The sequence below is a fragment of the Dipodascopsis tothii genome (genome assembly GCF_038497935.1).
Source record: "Dipodascopsis tothii strain CBS 759.85 unplaced genomic scaffold V1510scaffold_12, whole genome shotgun sequence".
NCBI classification, from domain to species: domain Eukaryota; kingdom Fungi; phylum Ascomycota; class Lipomycetes; order Lipomycetales; family Lipomycetaceae; genus Neoaidaea; species Neoaidaea tothii.
This window is the reverse complement of record NW_027117996.1, coordinates 233,415-247,181: the sequence shown is the minus strand read 5'-3', so window position 1 is coordinate 247,181 and position 13,767 is coordinate 233,415. Positions and strand designations below refer to the sequence as shown.

The 13,767-nt window shown below is 72.2% G+C and overlaps 4 protein-coding genes across 4 annotated transcripts; 2 read left to right on the top strand and 2 right to left on the bottom strand.

Moving 5' to 3' along the window:
- Positions 1 to 1,118: 1,118 nt before the first annotated feature.
- Positions 1,119 to 2,648, top strand: V1510DRAFT_117855 (SOR/SNZ family-domain-containing protein). The gene is made up of 4 exons (XM_066930247.1): positions 1,119 to 1,462; positions 1,494 to 1,858; positions 1,888 to 2,086; positions 2,118 to 2,648. The coding sequence occupies exons 1-4, from the start codon at positions 1,320 to 1,322 to the stop codon at positions 2,365 to 2,367; spliced, it is 957 nt and encodes a 318-aa protein (XP_066789392.1). The 5' UTR covers positions 1,119 to 1,319; the 3' UTR covers positions 2,368 to 2,648.
- On the bottom strand, positions 2,368 to 5,213 carry V1510DRAFT_393521 (uncharacterized protein). Its single transcript, XM_066931824.1, has 6 exons — positions 5,055 to 5,213; positions 4,992 to 5,023; positions 4,778 to 4,960; positions 3,138 to 4,746; positions 2,978 to 3,106; positions 2,368 to 2,923 (listed from the first exon to the last, which is right to left on the bottom strand). The coding sequence occupies exons 1-6, from the start codon at positions 5,113 to 5,115 to the stop codon at positions 2,394 to 2,396; spliced, it is 2,544 nt and encodes an 847-aa protein (XP_066789391.1). The 5' UTR covers positions 5,116 to 5,213; the 3' UTR covers positions 2,368 to 2,393.
- Positions 5,214 to 5,850: 637 nt separating this feature from the next.
- Positions 5,851 to 8,346, bottom strand: V1510DRAFT_377327 (uncharacterized protein). Its single transcript, XM_066931580.1, has 3 exons — positions 8,155 to 8,346; positions 7,455 to 8,069; positions 5,851 to 7,423 (listed from the first exon to the last, which is right to left on the bottom strand). The coding sequence occupies exons 2-3, from the start codon at positions 8,066 to 8,068 to the stop codon at positions 5,893 to 5,895; spliced, it is 2,145 nt and encodes a 714-aa protein (XP_066789390.1). The 5' UTR covers position 8,069; positions 8,155 to 8,346; the 3' UTR covers positions 5,851 to 5,892.
- A 235-nt stretch (positions 8,347 to 8,581) lies between these two features.
- V1510DRAFT_448115 (mediator complex subunit MED14-domain-containing protein) lies at positions 8,582 to 11,591 on the top strand. The gene is made up of 2 exons (XM_066935767.1): positions 8,582 to 9,126; positions 9,158 to 11,591. Exons 1-2 carry the CDS (start codon positions 8,656 to 8,658, stop codon positions 11,300 to 11,302), a joined length of 2,616 nt encoding a protein of 871 aa, XP_066789389.1. The 5' UTR covers positions 8,582 to 8,655; the 3' UTR covers positions 11,303 to 11,591.
- The last annotated feature ends 2,176 nt before the right edge of the window (positions 11,592 to 13,767 follow it).

The following is a 13,767-nucleotide window of genomic DNA, read 5'->3' as shown; positions in this document are numbered from 1 at the left end:
CGCGGCCCCCCCCCGCCCGCCCCGGCCCCGCCGCCCCCCCCCCCCCCCCCCGGCGCCGCCGCCGGAGGCACGTCAAGGCGCGAGCCTCCGGCGGCGACTCCGTCGAGGGTGAGCCCTGCGGGCGGCGGAGCCCATGACGTGCCTCCGGCGGCGACTCCGTCGAGGGTGGTGCCCTACGGGCAGCTGAGCCGCATGACATGCGGCTGAAGCAGCGCCAGCCGCACGCTGTGCGGCTCAGATTCGGTCTGCCGCCCGCCGGTCTGCCGCCCGCAGGGCGCACCCCCGACGGAGTCGCCGCCGGAGGCACGTCAGGCGCGAGCCTCCGGCGGCGACTCCGTCAGGGTGGCCACGGCAGCTGAGCCGCACGCCATGCGGCTCTCCAGCCCGCCGCACATCGTGCGGCTCTCCAGTCCACCGCCGCTAGCCATACTGTTCTACGAGCTTCGACGGCGGTCCAGGCTGATCTGACAGTGACTAAGAGCATCCACCACGCAGCGTGACTCAGATCATGCCGACCAGGACGTGCCCCACAGTCGCGTCCAGAGCTCCACGCTGCTTGCTGGGGGGCAGTGGATGACTCTCAGAGAGGGCTCAGACAGCTCAAAGAGTGCTCTGACTCCTCAAAAGAGTGCTCTGGCTCCTTGAACAGCGCTCTGACTGACGAATTCCTGCAGCCGAGTTGCCCCGCAGGGCGCAACGCGGCGGAGCGGCGTAGCGCAGCAGATCGCGCACGCAGATCGCAAACCCGCGCCGGCGGCGTCTCGCGCGAGGGCGCGGCTGCAGGCAGGGCGAGCGAGCCGCACCCCGCGCGGCGCAAGCCGCACGCGAGCCGCGGCGACAGCTGACGGCAGTTCCGGCACAGTTTGGTCATGCAGGCCAAGACGCGGCCCGGGGGGACCGCGGCTGCAAGACGCCATAGTTACTAGCTGCGAATATGACTCAAAATGGGCTGCCGGCGGCTAGCCGAATGGCCGCGGATGCGGGCGGCTGGCGCCGAGAGACCGGTGCCGTAACCCAAGGCGCTTAGCGCGCACAGCCGAGCTAGCCGGAGCGGGCCTACGGACTAGACGACATCAGCCACCATTCGGTTGGCGCACAGCACGCAGACGTAAGTTCGGGTCGGATGGCGACAGCGCGCACGGCTGTATACGGCTCGGGCGGCCGGAGGCGCAGGCGGCCAAGTGGCCAAGCGGGCGGCGGCCGGCGCCAGGGGCCGTGCGTGGGCGGTTTCGGCGGGGAGTTACTCATCCACGGCCGGCCGACACATAAAACCGCCGGGGCTCGCACTTGTCCGCCCAGCCCAGAGCTACATCATCACCATGTCCGACAGCATTCCCCCCAGATCCACCGGCAACGTCACGCCGCGGCCGCCGGTCGACGTCGCGGCCGTGTCCACGGCTAGCTCGTCGTTCACGCTCAAGTCCGGGCTCGCGCAGATGCTCAAGGGCGGCGTGATCATGGAGTATGTGACAGCCGGAGGTGGCTAACGCCAGCGTCGTCAACGCCGAGCAGGCGGTGATCGCCGAGAAGGCCGGCGCGTGCGCCGTGATGGCGCTCGAGCGCGTGCCGGCAGACATCCGCGCCGAGGGCGGCGTCGCGCGGATGAGCGACCCCAAGATGATCAAGGAGATCATCGACGCGGTGTCGATCCCGGTCATGGCCAAGGTGCGCATCGGGCACTTTGTCGAGGCGCAGATCATCGAGGCCCTCGGCGTGGACTACATCGACGAGTCCGAGGTGCTGACGCCGGCCGACCAGGTGTACCACATCACCAAGCACAACTTCAAGGTGCCGTTCGTGTGCGGCGCGCGCAATCTGGGCGAGGCCCTGCGGCGCATTTCCGAGGGCGCGGCGATGAGTACGTAGCCGGCGGGCGCGCTGACGCAGTCCGCACCAAGGGCGAGGCTGGCACCGGCGACGTGACCGAGGCCGTCAAGCACATCCGCACGATCAACCAGGAGATCCGCAAGGCCGCCGGGCTGGCCGACGAGGAGCTCTACGTGTATGCCAAGGAGCTGGGCGTGTCGTACCACCTGCTCAAGGAGACGGCCAAGAAGGGCCGGCTCAACGTCGTCAACTTTGCTGCGTAAGTGGGCGCGCGAGCGAGCTGACCCCAGCGGCGGCGTGGCCACGCCCGCCGACGCCGCGCTGTGCATGCAGCTCGGCTGCGACGGCGTCTTTGTGGGCTCGGGCATCTTCCTGGGCGCCAACCCCGAGAAGCGCGCGCGCGCGATCGTCCAGGCCGTGACCCACTACAACGACCCGGCCGTGCTGGCCGAGGTCTCGACCGACCTCGGCCCGGCCATGGTCGGCCGCACCGTCGAGAGCCTGGCCAAGTCCGAGCGCATGGCCGGCCGCGGCTGGTGATCCAAAAAGTGTTGATATTCAAAAGATCAGTTGTCGATCGGTGTGTCCACGAGGGCGACGCCCTCGAGCCGGCGGGCGGCGGCCGCGACGTCGTCGCGGCGCCGGGCCTTGTGCGGCGATCCGTAGCGCGAGCCGGCCGAGCGCTTGGTGACGTACTCGTCGATGAAGTCGGCCTCGTCCGAGTCGTCGGCGGGCGGCGAGGGCGCGGCCGTGGCGGGCGTGGCGTCCGTGGCGGCCGAGTAGTCGCTGGCGGCGGCCGACGTGTCGACGGACGTGTCGGCCTCGTGCTCGGGCTCGGGCTCGGTGGCCGGGGCGGCCGGCTCGGGCGCCGGCGTAGCGGGCGCGGCGGGCGCGGCCGCCGCGGCCGGCTCGGCCTCGGCCGGCGGCGTCGGCGTCTTGCGCGCCAGCCCGGCCGCGCCCGGCGCCACGCGCAGCCGCGCCGGCGTCAGCACCAGCGGGATCGGCACCGACGACGTCGACGCCCGGTGCGCGTGCGTCGGCACAAAGCCCTCGGACGGCGACGCGTTGCGCGCCTTGACCATCGCCCGCTGCCGCTCTTCCATGTTAACTCTGCGGTTGCTCTCATCCGTCGAAACGGCCCGGGGTCTACCAGTGTGGAATCCGGCCGACTTGAGCGTCGAGAAGATCTCGTCCTTGAACTCGAGCAGGTCGAGCACAAGCCGCGCGCCGTGGCGGTCCTCCATGGTCATCACGTTCTCGACGCGCGGCCGCAGAACGACTGGGGTCAGCGGTGCGGGCGCCGTACTTACGTCGCGCGAGCTCCTGGGCCAGCCGGCCCTTGAACGCGTCCGGGGCGGACGTCAGCCACAGCAGCCGCGTGAAGTGCGAGCAGATCGCGTCCAGCGTGGCGATGTTGCAGATCGGCAGCTGGCCGAGGATGTTGGCCAGCGGGTGCACCACGGCCTCGGCCGGGCCGTCGCGCGGGCCCGCCGGGCCCCGCGACGCGTAGTACGCCTTGAGGATCTCGTAGACCTTCGGGTCTACCACGGACTCGCGCAGCTCGAGCAGGTACAGCTTGAACAGGCCGGTCACGACCGGCAGCTCGTAGTTGTCCAGCACCTTGGGCGAGAACGGCCGGCCGGTGTTGACCAGGCGGCGCAGGTCGTGCACGCGGCGCAGGCCCACGTCCTGCAGCCACACCTCCTGCCGGACGGTGTCGCCGTCCATCTCGGGGTACTTGCCGTCCATGTAGCTCAGCACCGTGGTCACGATGTTGGGCACGCGCTTGTGGTCCTCGCGGGCGCGCAGCTCGAGGCTGACGCCGAACGTCTGCTCCTCGTTGGACATGAAGTAGCTCTCGTAGACCTCGGTCTGGGGCACGAACGCGCCCGTGCGGTAGTTCTCGAGGATGTAGCGCAGGTCGCGCGCCGGCTGGATGGTCTCGTGGTAGAGCAGCATGCCGTCGATGGTCGCCTGCAGGCTCGGCAGCACGTTCGAGATCGCGGCCGAGAACACGAGGAGGACGCTCTTGGTCTGCTGCAGGCGCTCGGCCTCGGCGTGCTCCATGGCCTGCAGGTGGTCGACGACGAGCTGCTCCAGCACGCAGCGGGCGTCGTCCAGCCGCCGCACGGCCGACTTGTAGCGGTCGTTGGCCTCGGCGACCTCGCGCTGCAGCCGGTCGCGCGCGGGCTCGTCCGGCCGCGACGAGTTCATCGAGCTGACGAGCGTGCCCAGGACCTCGGTCATGCGCCCGCCGTCCCGCGCCGGCTCCGGCCGCAGCCGGCCCGCCAGCGCCAGCGCCTTCTTCTGCCACTGGTACTTGAGCACGGACGAGTTGGCGAACGTGCTGCCGACGGAGCCGATCAGGCGCAGGAAGCCCGCGTCGACCAGGTCCTGGCCGACCTGCTCGGCCTGCGCCAGCGACCGCGCCGTCCGGCTCAGCAGCAGCCACTGCACGATCGCGTCGCCGGCCGAGACGTTGTGGTACACGCCCAGGATCGGCACCCGCAGGTCTGCCTGCGGGATGTCGTCCGCCATCTGCCGCAGCAGCTGGGCCAGCGCCGCCGGCGCGTACTCGACGTCGCCCAGCTCGACGGCCTCGTCGGCGTCGTCCGCGTCGCTCGACGCCGACCGCAGCAGGTTCAGCGCGCGCTCCGCGCCCGTCGGCTTTGCCGCCGGCTGCTCCGGGAACGCCAGGCCCTCCTCCTCGTTGAGGTTGTCCAGCAGCCGGCACTTGTTGCAGTACGCCGACCGCAGCTTGATCACCTCGCTCCGCAGCTTCTCGGCCGCGCGCGCCTGCCGCAGCACGCCGTCGTGCGACTGCGCCACCCGCCGCTCGTGCTCGCCCGCCCACCGCGAGAACGGGTACAGCGCCATCTGCCGGATGTTGAGCGCGATCTTCGCGTGCGCCCGCCCGCCCTGCCGTCAGCACGCCCGCGCCGCCACTCACGTCTGCGATCTTGCCCACGATCCCGTCGTACGCCTTGCGCAGCGACGCGCCCTCGTCCCGCCCAAAGCCCTGCGGCTTGGGCGCGCAGTCGAACCCGGTCTCCTGCAGCCGCGCGGCGTACTGCTCCTCCGCGTCCGCGCGCGCCTTGATCAGCGCCACCAGCTCGTTGTTCTCGACGCAGCCCTGCCGTCAGCGCGCCCACGCTGCCGCCTACCTGCTGCAGCTTGGCCTGCAGCTTGTTGATGCCTGCTGTCAGCGCCGCCGCGGATCTGCGTACCGCTCACGTAGTCCTTGGTCCAGAAGCTGCCCGCGAACGAGCTCGTCGCGGCCGCCATCATCGTGGCGCCTGCTGCCGGTGTCCTTGGTCTGCTGGGTCGGATGCGGGCGGGGTGTGGTGCCAATTGCTGCGCTTGCCTGCGGCCTGCGCTTGGTTGTGGAAACGGGGGTCGCGGAAAAAGTCTGGCGACCAAACACGCCCAAAGCGCGGCGGCGCGCGCACGCACGCCGCACTGCGCCGCGCAGGCGCCGCACTGCGCCGCCCCCCGACCCGACCCGACCCGCCCACACTACACCGCCGCTGACGCCGGGCCGCGGGCGCGCCGGGGCGGCAGAGGGCCGACCCGGGTCGGGCTAGCGCACGGATCCGGCTTGCCGGGTTAGGGCTAGGCGCCGGCGGGTACGGGCGGCGCCAGCCTAGCCAGGGGCTGACGCGCGGCGGTTGCGTGGGTGCCCCGTGGCGCAGTGTTTCAAGCAGCTGAGCGGCAGGGGTGTGTTGGTGTTTGTTGATAGTACCCGCCGACCCGGGTCTTGGCTCCGCACAGACCGCGCCGGGCGCGTGGCACCCGCGCGGGTGCGGCCGGGCGCGTGGCTGCGGCGCAGATGAGCCGCACGGCGTGCGGCGCGCGCCCGGAGAGCCGCACGCCGTGCGGCGCAGCTGAGCCGCGCGTCGTGCGGCGCGCGCCCGGAGAGCCGCGCGTCGTGCGGCGCGCGCCCGGAGAGCCGCGCGTCGTGCGGCCACGGCCGGCGCCCGGCCGGACCAGCGGCGCCGGCCGCGAGCCGCACGCCGTGCGGCGCAACGTGCTAAAGGACTTTTATTCACTATACAGCCGCACGCGCTACGCGTCCGCCGCGCGCACCACGGCCGCCCGGTGCTTCTGCAGGATGCGCTCGCACGACGCCCGCGTGTCGGGGTGGTTCTCATACAGGAACTGGATGAGGTCCAGGCAAAACTCCTTGGCCGGCGGCCGCAGCATGATCAGATACTGCAGCGCCAGGAACCCCAGCTTGGCGCGGTCCGGGTCCAGGCACAGCGTCTTGAGCTTCTGGATCATGGCCGCGGTGAGCTCGGGCAGGTCGGACAGGAACCGGATGAAGATGCGGTCCTTGGCGTCGAGGAAGGGGATCACGCTGTCGAGCATGCGCGACGCCCAGACCGCGTACTGCGAGTCCTCGAGCCGGTCGTCCGGGTGCGTGCGCACGTGCAGCCGGTAGTTGTACCACTCCTCGTTGAGCCAGATGACGGCGATGTCGATGCGCTCGCGGAAGCTGGCCATGATGTAGGCAAACAGCCGGTCGCGGACGTGGGCGGCCATCTTGTCCTGCAGGTCGTCGGCGCCGGCGTCGGTGCCGCGCGTCGAGACGCGGCTGAGGAGGACGACCCAGGTGTCGTTGTTGATGCCGAGCTTGCTCATGTTGGTCTTGGCGGCCTTCTGGTTGGCGGCGAACTTCCAGACGTTCTGGAACGCGTCGTTGGACTGGAAGATGCGCTCGATCATCTGCTGGAAGACGGCCAGGCGCTCGGCGGGCGTGAGGGTCTTGGCCGCGGTGAGCGGGACGGCGTCGACGTCGTCGTCGTCGACCGGGGCGTCGAGCGCGAGCGGGTCGTCGTCCTCGGCCTTGAGCTCGGTGGTGGCGGCCGCGGCCGCGGCGGCCACGGCGGCCACGGCCGGCGCGTCGGGCGCGAACGAGACCGTGTCGGCGGGGTCGTAGTCGTCGTCGTCGTCGTCGGCGGGCGGCGCCGTCAGCACCGGCCCGGACCCGAAGAGCGCGGCCAGGCGCGCGTGCACGATCGCCGAGGCCGCCTGCAGCGACGGCAGGTCGACCGCGGCCAGCCCCGCGATGGCGATCTCGGTCGCCAGGTGGGCCGGCAGCTGCGTGGCGTCGAAGCTCGCCAGCGGCGAGCCGGCCAGCAGCGAGAACAGCCGCGCGTACGGCACCGCGCCCGACGCGTCGGCCGCCACCGTCGGCGGCGCGGCCAGGACCGCGGCCATCGCCGGCGGCGGCGCCTCGGGCGGCACGTCCAGGCGCTGGCGCTTGGCGTCGCCGTCGGCGGCCTCGGTCGCCCGCCGCTTGAGCAGGTCGTCGACCTGCGCGGGCTTGAGCTGCGCCAGCTGCGCCAGATAGTACTGGATGCGTCCGCGCAGCGGCGCCGCCGCCGGCAGCCGCGCCAGGCTCGCCAGGACGATGCGCAGGTTCTTGTCGACAAAGCGCAGGTCCAGGCGCGCCCGCGCCGGCCGCGCCACGTCAAAGCGCGCCGCCAGCGGGTTGAACGCCAGGATCGTGTTGAGGATGCGCGCGGCGATGGACGCCCGCGTCTTGGCCAGCGCGCCCACCGCGTAGAGCGTCGCCGAAATGCGCGACTCGTTGCTGCCGTCAGCCGCGCCCGCGCCGCACTTACATGGTCTCGTCGTAGAACACGGCCAGCAGGCGGTCCAGCAGGCCGTGGGCCTCGGCCTCCAGCTCGGTCCGGCGCAGGAAGGCGTGGCCCGGCGGCACGGTCGCGATCGACACGTCCGCGTCGTCGACCAGCCGCGGGTCCTTCGACCCCGCCGTCTGCGCCGCCACTACGCACTGCGCGAACTTGATCACGCACAGCCGCACGCCCGCCGGCCCGCTGTCCCACAGGCTCAGCACAAACGTCTTGATCGTCGCCAGGCGGTCCCACGCGTCCCGCGCGCCGGCGTCGCCGCACGCGTGGCGGAACACCAGCGCGTACACCGAGGCCGCGCACTGGATCAGGCTCGCCCGCAGCCGCCCGTCGTCGGTCTGCAGCAGCGCGGCCACCGTGTCCAGGCACTCCACCGCCAGCGCCGTTTTCTCGCTGTCGCCGATGGCCGGCGACGCAAAGCCGTCGGCCAGGAACCGCGCGCACCACGCGCGCAGCGCCAGCTCGGGCTTCTGCGCGATCGGCAGGATGCCGCGCATGATCTGCGGATAGAACGACGCATCCTGCTCGATCAGCTGGCGCGCCTGGTTGAGCTGCTCGATCTGCTGCTCTGCCGTGAGCTCCATTCTGCGGCGTCAGCGCGCACAGGTGCCGCGCGGCGCGACGGCTGCGCCGCAAGCGCGCCGCCGCGCGGCGGATGCGCCGCACTTACCCGGCTTTTGCGTGTGCGCCCTCTCCGCCTGCGCTGCGCGCTCGTCCGCGCCGTCTGCGGTCCTCTGCGGGCTCTGCGGTCGCTGCGACCGCGGGGAAGCCGGGGGTGGGAACGGTTCGGGGGCCCTGGTTGGAAAAAGAGCGGGCGGGAAGACGGCCGCAGAAAAAGCTGGTGATGTGAGGAAAAATTCGCGGTCAAGGAAAGGAACCACGGCGAAAAGCGGTGACGACCCAGACAGACGCGCACGGTGAGCAGGGCGCCTCCGCGGGCGGCGGCGGCCGCAGACGCACCGGACGGGGCTGATTGAGATGCAGCAGGAGCAGTGCGCGCACGCCCGGACGCAGACACAGTGATTGGCCCGCACACGGCGACGGGCACGGTCGGCGACGACCACACGAGCGGCACGCAGCGCGACGGGCGCAGGCGCGACGCGCGCGGACCGGCGGCTGAGGGCGGCGCGGACGCGGATCGGCGCGGGCACTGCGCGGCGCGCGCAGCGCGATGAGCGCGACGGACGAGACGGGCGCGGCGGGCGCGGCGGGCGGCCTCACCAAGGCGGCCGGCGGCGCCGGCGCCGTGCCGGCGATCGCGCACATCTCGGACAACTTCCTGCCGCTGGCGTACGTGGTCGCGCGCACGGTCGAGCACACGTACGCCGAGCTGGTCAACATCCTCGAGACGTTTCCGGCGGCGAACGACAGCACGCGCAAGCGCAAGTTCCTGGGCTTCCTGGTGCACACGCGGCAGCAGTTCATCAAGCTGCTGGTGCTGACACAGTGGGCGCGCAGCGCGAGCGAGGTCTCGCGCGTGATCGACGTGGTGTCGTGGCTGGGCGGCCAGAAGAACTGCTTCGTGAACGTGATCTGGGCGCTGCAGAGCGTCAAGCACGGCCTGAGCAGCGCGCGGCTGCCGAACCCGGACATCGGCACCGCGCTCGAGGTGTTCACGCGCGGGCAGCCGCGGCTGTCGACGGTAGGTGGGTGCGCGGGCGCGCTGACGGCAGTTCAACTTTGTGCCGCCGCCGGCGCTGACGGCGCGGCGGGTGCTGGGGGTGCTGCACGACCTCAACGTGCTGCTGTCGATCCGGCTGGCGCTGTACGAAAACATCCCGCCGCCGTTCCGCCGGTTCTCGATCGGCAACGGGCGCGTGACGTTTGTCGTGCGCGACGAGTTCGAGGTCGACGTGGGCATCGCCGACGACGACCCCGGCGCGCGCTTCTTCCTGATCGACTTCCGGTTCCTGTTCGCGGCCGCGGGCGCGCTCGGCAGCGGCATCCGCAGCGAGGTCGAGCGCGTGGCGGACGAGTTCCTGGCGACCAAGGGCCTCGCCGGCCTCTACGACTTTCTCCACAACTTCACGCTCTCCTACAAGCTGCTGCTGATCCACCGGCAGGCGCAGGCGCTGACCAAGGGCGTCTGGGCGGACATCGTCAAGATCGCGTTCGTGCCCGACAGCCAGCTGATCTCGGTCCAGTACTGGCTCGGCCGGCCCGGCGGCCGCAACGCGTTTGAGATCGGGCTCCTGCGCGCCAAGACGCTCGGCGTGCGCTGGACGCCCGAGGGCCGCGCGCGGCCGTTCCTGTTTGCGCTCGACCAGACCGAGATCTCGGCCGAGCGCATCCTGTCCAAGGTCGTGACGCTGCACCGCCAGTACCTGCTGGCGCTGGTCTACAAGCACTTTGTGGCCTCGCCGGCGTACGCGCAGGTGCCGCACCTCATCACGCCGCAGGTGCACGACATGAAGCTGCGCGTCGAGCTCGCGCCGACCAAGGTCACGTACCTGACGATCGAGCCGCTGACCGGCCGCGCCGTGTTCGAGACGACGAGCGACCTCGTGCGCTACGCCGAGCGGTCGCTCAACAGCCAGCGCGACGTGGCCCAGACCGCGGCCACGGTCCTGGTCTCGCTGCGCCACCTGTCGATGCAGCAGGAGCTCGAGGCCGTCGCCGCCGGCTGCGGCTGGAACACGTTCCGGATCACCAACATCAAGGTCGACGACGTGCGCCAGAAGCTCGGCGCCGGCGTGCGCCAGATCAGCACGCTGCGCCGCGACGCCTGGCCGGCCGGCTGGTTCGTCGTCGTCACCTTCGGCGACGCCGGCGCGCGCTGGTGGCTGGCCGAGCTGGCCTCCGGCGACGTCGGCTGGACCATCGCCTGGTTCGAGTCCGTCAAGCTCTTCGGCCCGGCCGGCGAGTGCACGCCGCCGCTGCTCGAGCGGCTCGACACGCTTGCCGCCGCGCGCATCGCCTTCCACGCCATCACGCAGGGCCTGCACGCGCGCGGCATCCGCTACAAGTACGCCGCCGACGGCGACATCCCGCGGCTCATCTTCGACTCGACGTCGCTCACCCGCACGCGCTGGACCTGCTCCGCCGTGCACATGCGCTTCGAGCCGGCCGCGGCCGGTGTCGCGCCGGCCGTCGTGCTGCTCGGCCGCGTGCGCCGGCCGCTGGCCTGGCGCGCGATCGCGTCCGACGTGCCCGGCGTCGCGCTCAACCCGCGCACCGGCCTCTTTGCGCTGCGCCTCGACCTCGCCGCGGACGTGCTCGACGTCGCCATCGAGCGCATCGACCGCATCGAGCGCGTCGCCGCCTTCATCGACATCCTCGGCTCGTTCGCGCTCGCCATCGACGCCGTCTCGCTCACGCGCGTCGCCTTCGGCTACGGCCGGCCGGCGCTGCGCGCGGCCGTCACGCTCGCCGGCGACGCCATGCGGCTCGAGCTCGACGCGGCCAACCCGCACCGGCTCATCCAGCATTTTCTGCAGGACATTCTCAACGTCGAGGGCTTCCACTACATGGTGACCATGCTCCAGCTGACGCTGCCGCTGCTGCAGGCCGCGCACGCCCTCGACCGCGCCGACGTCTACACGCTGGCGCACTCGGTGGTCAACTACCGGCTGGTCTACCACGCGCGGCGGCACTGCTTCGACGCCGGGCTCAAGCGCAAGAACGGCCGCGTGGTGGTCTACATCGCCGACGCGGCCGCCAAGATGCCCGGCTTCCGCCCGGCGCCGCAGTGCGCCGAGCTGTGGAACGCGTCGCGGCCGGGCGTCACGGGCCTCGAGGTCGGCGTGGCCTGCGACATGGACCACGTCGCCGAGACGATTGCCGAGCTCAACACGCTCGTGGCCAAGTCCGAGCCCTAGTCTTTTGGATCTGTATAATGGCCTGTACCATACATCACATACCCGGCGCCTGCCGGCGGCCTGGACGACGCTGTGTCTGATAGAGTAAAACTGTGAACGACGCGGCCACTAGCGCAGTGGAGTGTTCGCGCGCTTGGCGTCTCAGCTGGTGTTCGTCCACTAGACGGAAGCGGCGACCCCACTGCGCGCGGCGCCTAGCGCAGCGACATTTTACGCATGGTCCACTGGCGCATGCACGGGTCATTAGTACGGGCTGGCGGGCGACGGCGCCGCGCGGCGGGGCGGCGAGGCGGCCGGCGGCGGCCGGGCGGCCGGTCGGTGCGCGACCGCGCGCGCGCCGCCGTCCGCGCGCGCGCGCGCGCGCCCGCCGTCGCCGGACGCTCCGCGGCGGGCCCCGGCAGGCGTCGGCAGCCGTGGCGCAGCCGTTACCTGTTACCCGCTGCGCCGCACCGTGCCGCGGAGCGGAATGCTGCCGACGCGAGGGGCTGCGCCGGTGTGACTGCTTTTTGGCGCGGCCGCTGTTTCAGGCTGCATGACGCACCGCCGCTGGGCCTGCGTCATTGTCTCATCCGCGTCGGTCCCAACGCGCGCCTTGCGTCGCCGTGTGCCTGAGCTTATTCGCGGATCCCCCTGGCCGCGGGTCGGGCGGGTCTCCGCGCGGCCGCGGGCACACGATCGCCGGTGGGCGCTAGAGACTGCACTGGGCCGCCGTGCAGCGGCCAATGGCAGCCCGGCAAGCGTCGCACAGGTGACTCTGCGTACGCGCCGATCAGACGCCGTGTTACACCGGCCACGCGTGGCGCGCTGCAGCAGTGGTGTGAGCGGTGGCGGAGTCAGGTGGCGCAGCCGGGCCGGCGCCGGCAGTGGCCGGTGCCGGGCTAGTGGCCGGCGGGCGGCGGACGGCGGGCGGCCAGTACCGGTCGGCGCCGGCCGGGGCGCCGCGGCCAGTGGCCCGCCAGCCGCGCCCGTCCGTCCGCTGCGTGGCCGCGGCGTCCACTGCGTCGCCACCGCGGCCACTGCGTCGCCACCGCGGCCACTGCCGGTCCACTGCCGGTCCACTGCCGCGTCTGCCCCCCAGCGGCCCTGGCCCCCGGCCCGCCGCACCACGCACCCAGCCGAGACACGGTCGCTTACAGCCGGCCGCGCCCGCCGTCCCCAGCGGCCATCGGCCCGTCGGCCTGCGGTCCCGCCGCAGGCCCCGCTCCGGCGTAGCAAACGTAGCGGTGCGGTCCGCGTGGGCAGAGGCGTCAGGAGACGGCAGGGGCGGCGGCGGCGGCGCGGCCCCTTGGTAGTGCAGCAGAGGCGGCTAGCTGCGCAGACCTGTATCCACGACAGCGCCGGTGCAGGCCGCGAGACAGACACACAGCACGGCCGGCGGCCGTGAGACGCCGGAGAGACCGGCACAGCGCGATCACGAGCACACAGACCGGACCGTTGGAGCCGGCGCGGCCGGACAGCCGTGGGTGGGCCGGGCCAGACGCGCTCGGGCTGCTGGACGGCGGGCTCGCCGCGCCGGAGACGGCGTACAGCATGATGGTAGGCGAGTGCGCGGGCGAGCTGACGGCAGTTGCATGCGCTCCAGGTAGGCCCCTTTTGTGCGGGCGCGATCATCCCTGACGGCGCTGATATATAGCGGGCGAACGCGGCCGTGGTACTGGACAACGACCAGGACTTCGCGGGCGGTGAGTGGCCGGCTGGGCACACTGACGGCAGCGCGCGACGCGTACATGGAAGCCTGCGGCCTGCTCGTCCAGGTGATTGACCAGATGACGACGTCCGAGGACCAGGTCCGGCTGCGACAGATCGTAAGAGCGCGCGGGGGCCTGCTGATGACAGTACGACACCTATGCTGGCCGAATAGCCGAGCTGAACACGGAGCACCCGGCGGCGCCGCGCGTGAACGTGATGGTCGACGTGGTCGGCCGCGGACTGAAGGACTGGCGGGACGGACGCGAGGACGAGCGAGAGCGCGAGGGACGCGCCGGCCGCGACGGCGACCGCGACGACCGCCTGCCGCTGCGCCGCTCGTCGCTGGCCAATATCTGGGACACGTCGGCGGCGGGGTCGCAGCCGCCGACGCCGACGGTGGTGCCGACGGCGGTTGCGGCGGCGGCGGCGCGCGGCCACGCGCCGTCCGCGTCGAGCTCGACCGTGGGCTCGCGGCCGGGCTCGCGGCTGGCCAACGTGGACAAGAGCCTGCCGGAGCTGCCGGCGGCGCCGGCGGGGGCGCCGGCGGCCGTGGCCGCGGCCGCGCCGCCGCCCGCGCCCCCGCCGGCCGTGCCGGCCGTGCCGCCGCCCGCGGCCACGCTCGCGCCCGCGCCCGGCCTCTTTCCGACGCTGGCCACGCGATCAACGGGCGCGCTGCCGCTGGACGAGCGGCCGGAGCTGACTAGCCACAGCTCGGCGTCGTCCCTGCAGCGGCTGGCGGCGACCAGGAATGCGGCCGCCAAAAAAGTGCACAAGAA

Excerpts from the sequence above, each read along its gene's own strand:
- V1510DRAFT_117855 (XM_066930247.1), top strand. The coding sequence starts at position 1,320 with ATGTCCGACAGCATTCCCCCCAGATCCACCGGCAACGTCACGCCGCGG. Across the intron at positions 1,463-1,493 it reads AAGGGCGGCGTGATCATGGA|CGTCGTCAACGCCGAGCAGG; the intron begins GTATGTGACAGC and ends GGCTAACGCCAG. Across the intron at positions 1,859-1,887 it reads TTCCGAGGGCGCGGCGATGA|TCCGCACCAAGGGCGAGGCT; the intron begins GTACGTAGCCGG and ends GCGCTGACGCAG.
- V1510DRAFT_393521 (XM_066931824.1), bottom strand. The coding sequence starts at position 5,115 with ATGATGGCGGCCGCGACGAGCTCGTTCGCGGGCAGCTTCTGGACCAAG. Across the intron at positions 4,747-4,777 it reads TCGTGGGCAAGATCGCAGAC|GGCGGGCGGGCGCACGCGAA; the intron begins GTGAGTGGCGGC and ends TGCTGACGGCAG. Across the intron at positions 2,924-2,977 it reads GTCGGCCGGATTCCACACTG|AGCGGCAGCGGGCGATGGTC; the intron begins GTAGACCCCGGG and ends TTAACATGGAAG.
- V1510DRAFT_377327 (XM_066931580.1), bottom strand. The coding sequence starts at position 8,068 with ATGGAGCTCACGGCAGAGCAGCAGATCGAGCAGCTCAACCAGGCGCGC. Across the intron at positions 7,424-7,454 it reads GTGTTCTACGACGAGACCAT|CAACGAGTCGCGCATTTCGG; the intron begins GTAAGTGCGGCG and ends GGCTGACGGCAG.
- V1510DRAFT_448115 (XM_066935767.1), top strand. The coding sequence starts at position 8,656 with ATGAGCGCGACGGACGAGACGGGCGCGGCGGGCGCGGCGGGCGGCCTC. Across the intron at positions 9,127-9,157 it reads GGCAGCCGCGGCTGTCGACG|TTCAACTTTGTGCCGCCGCC; the intron begins GTAGGTGGGTGC and ends CGCTGACGGCAG.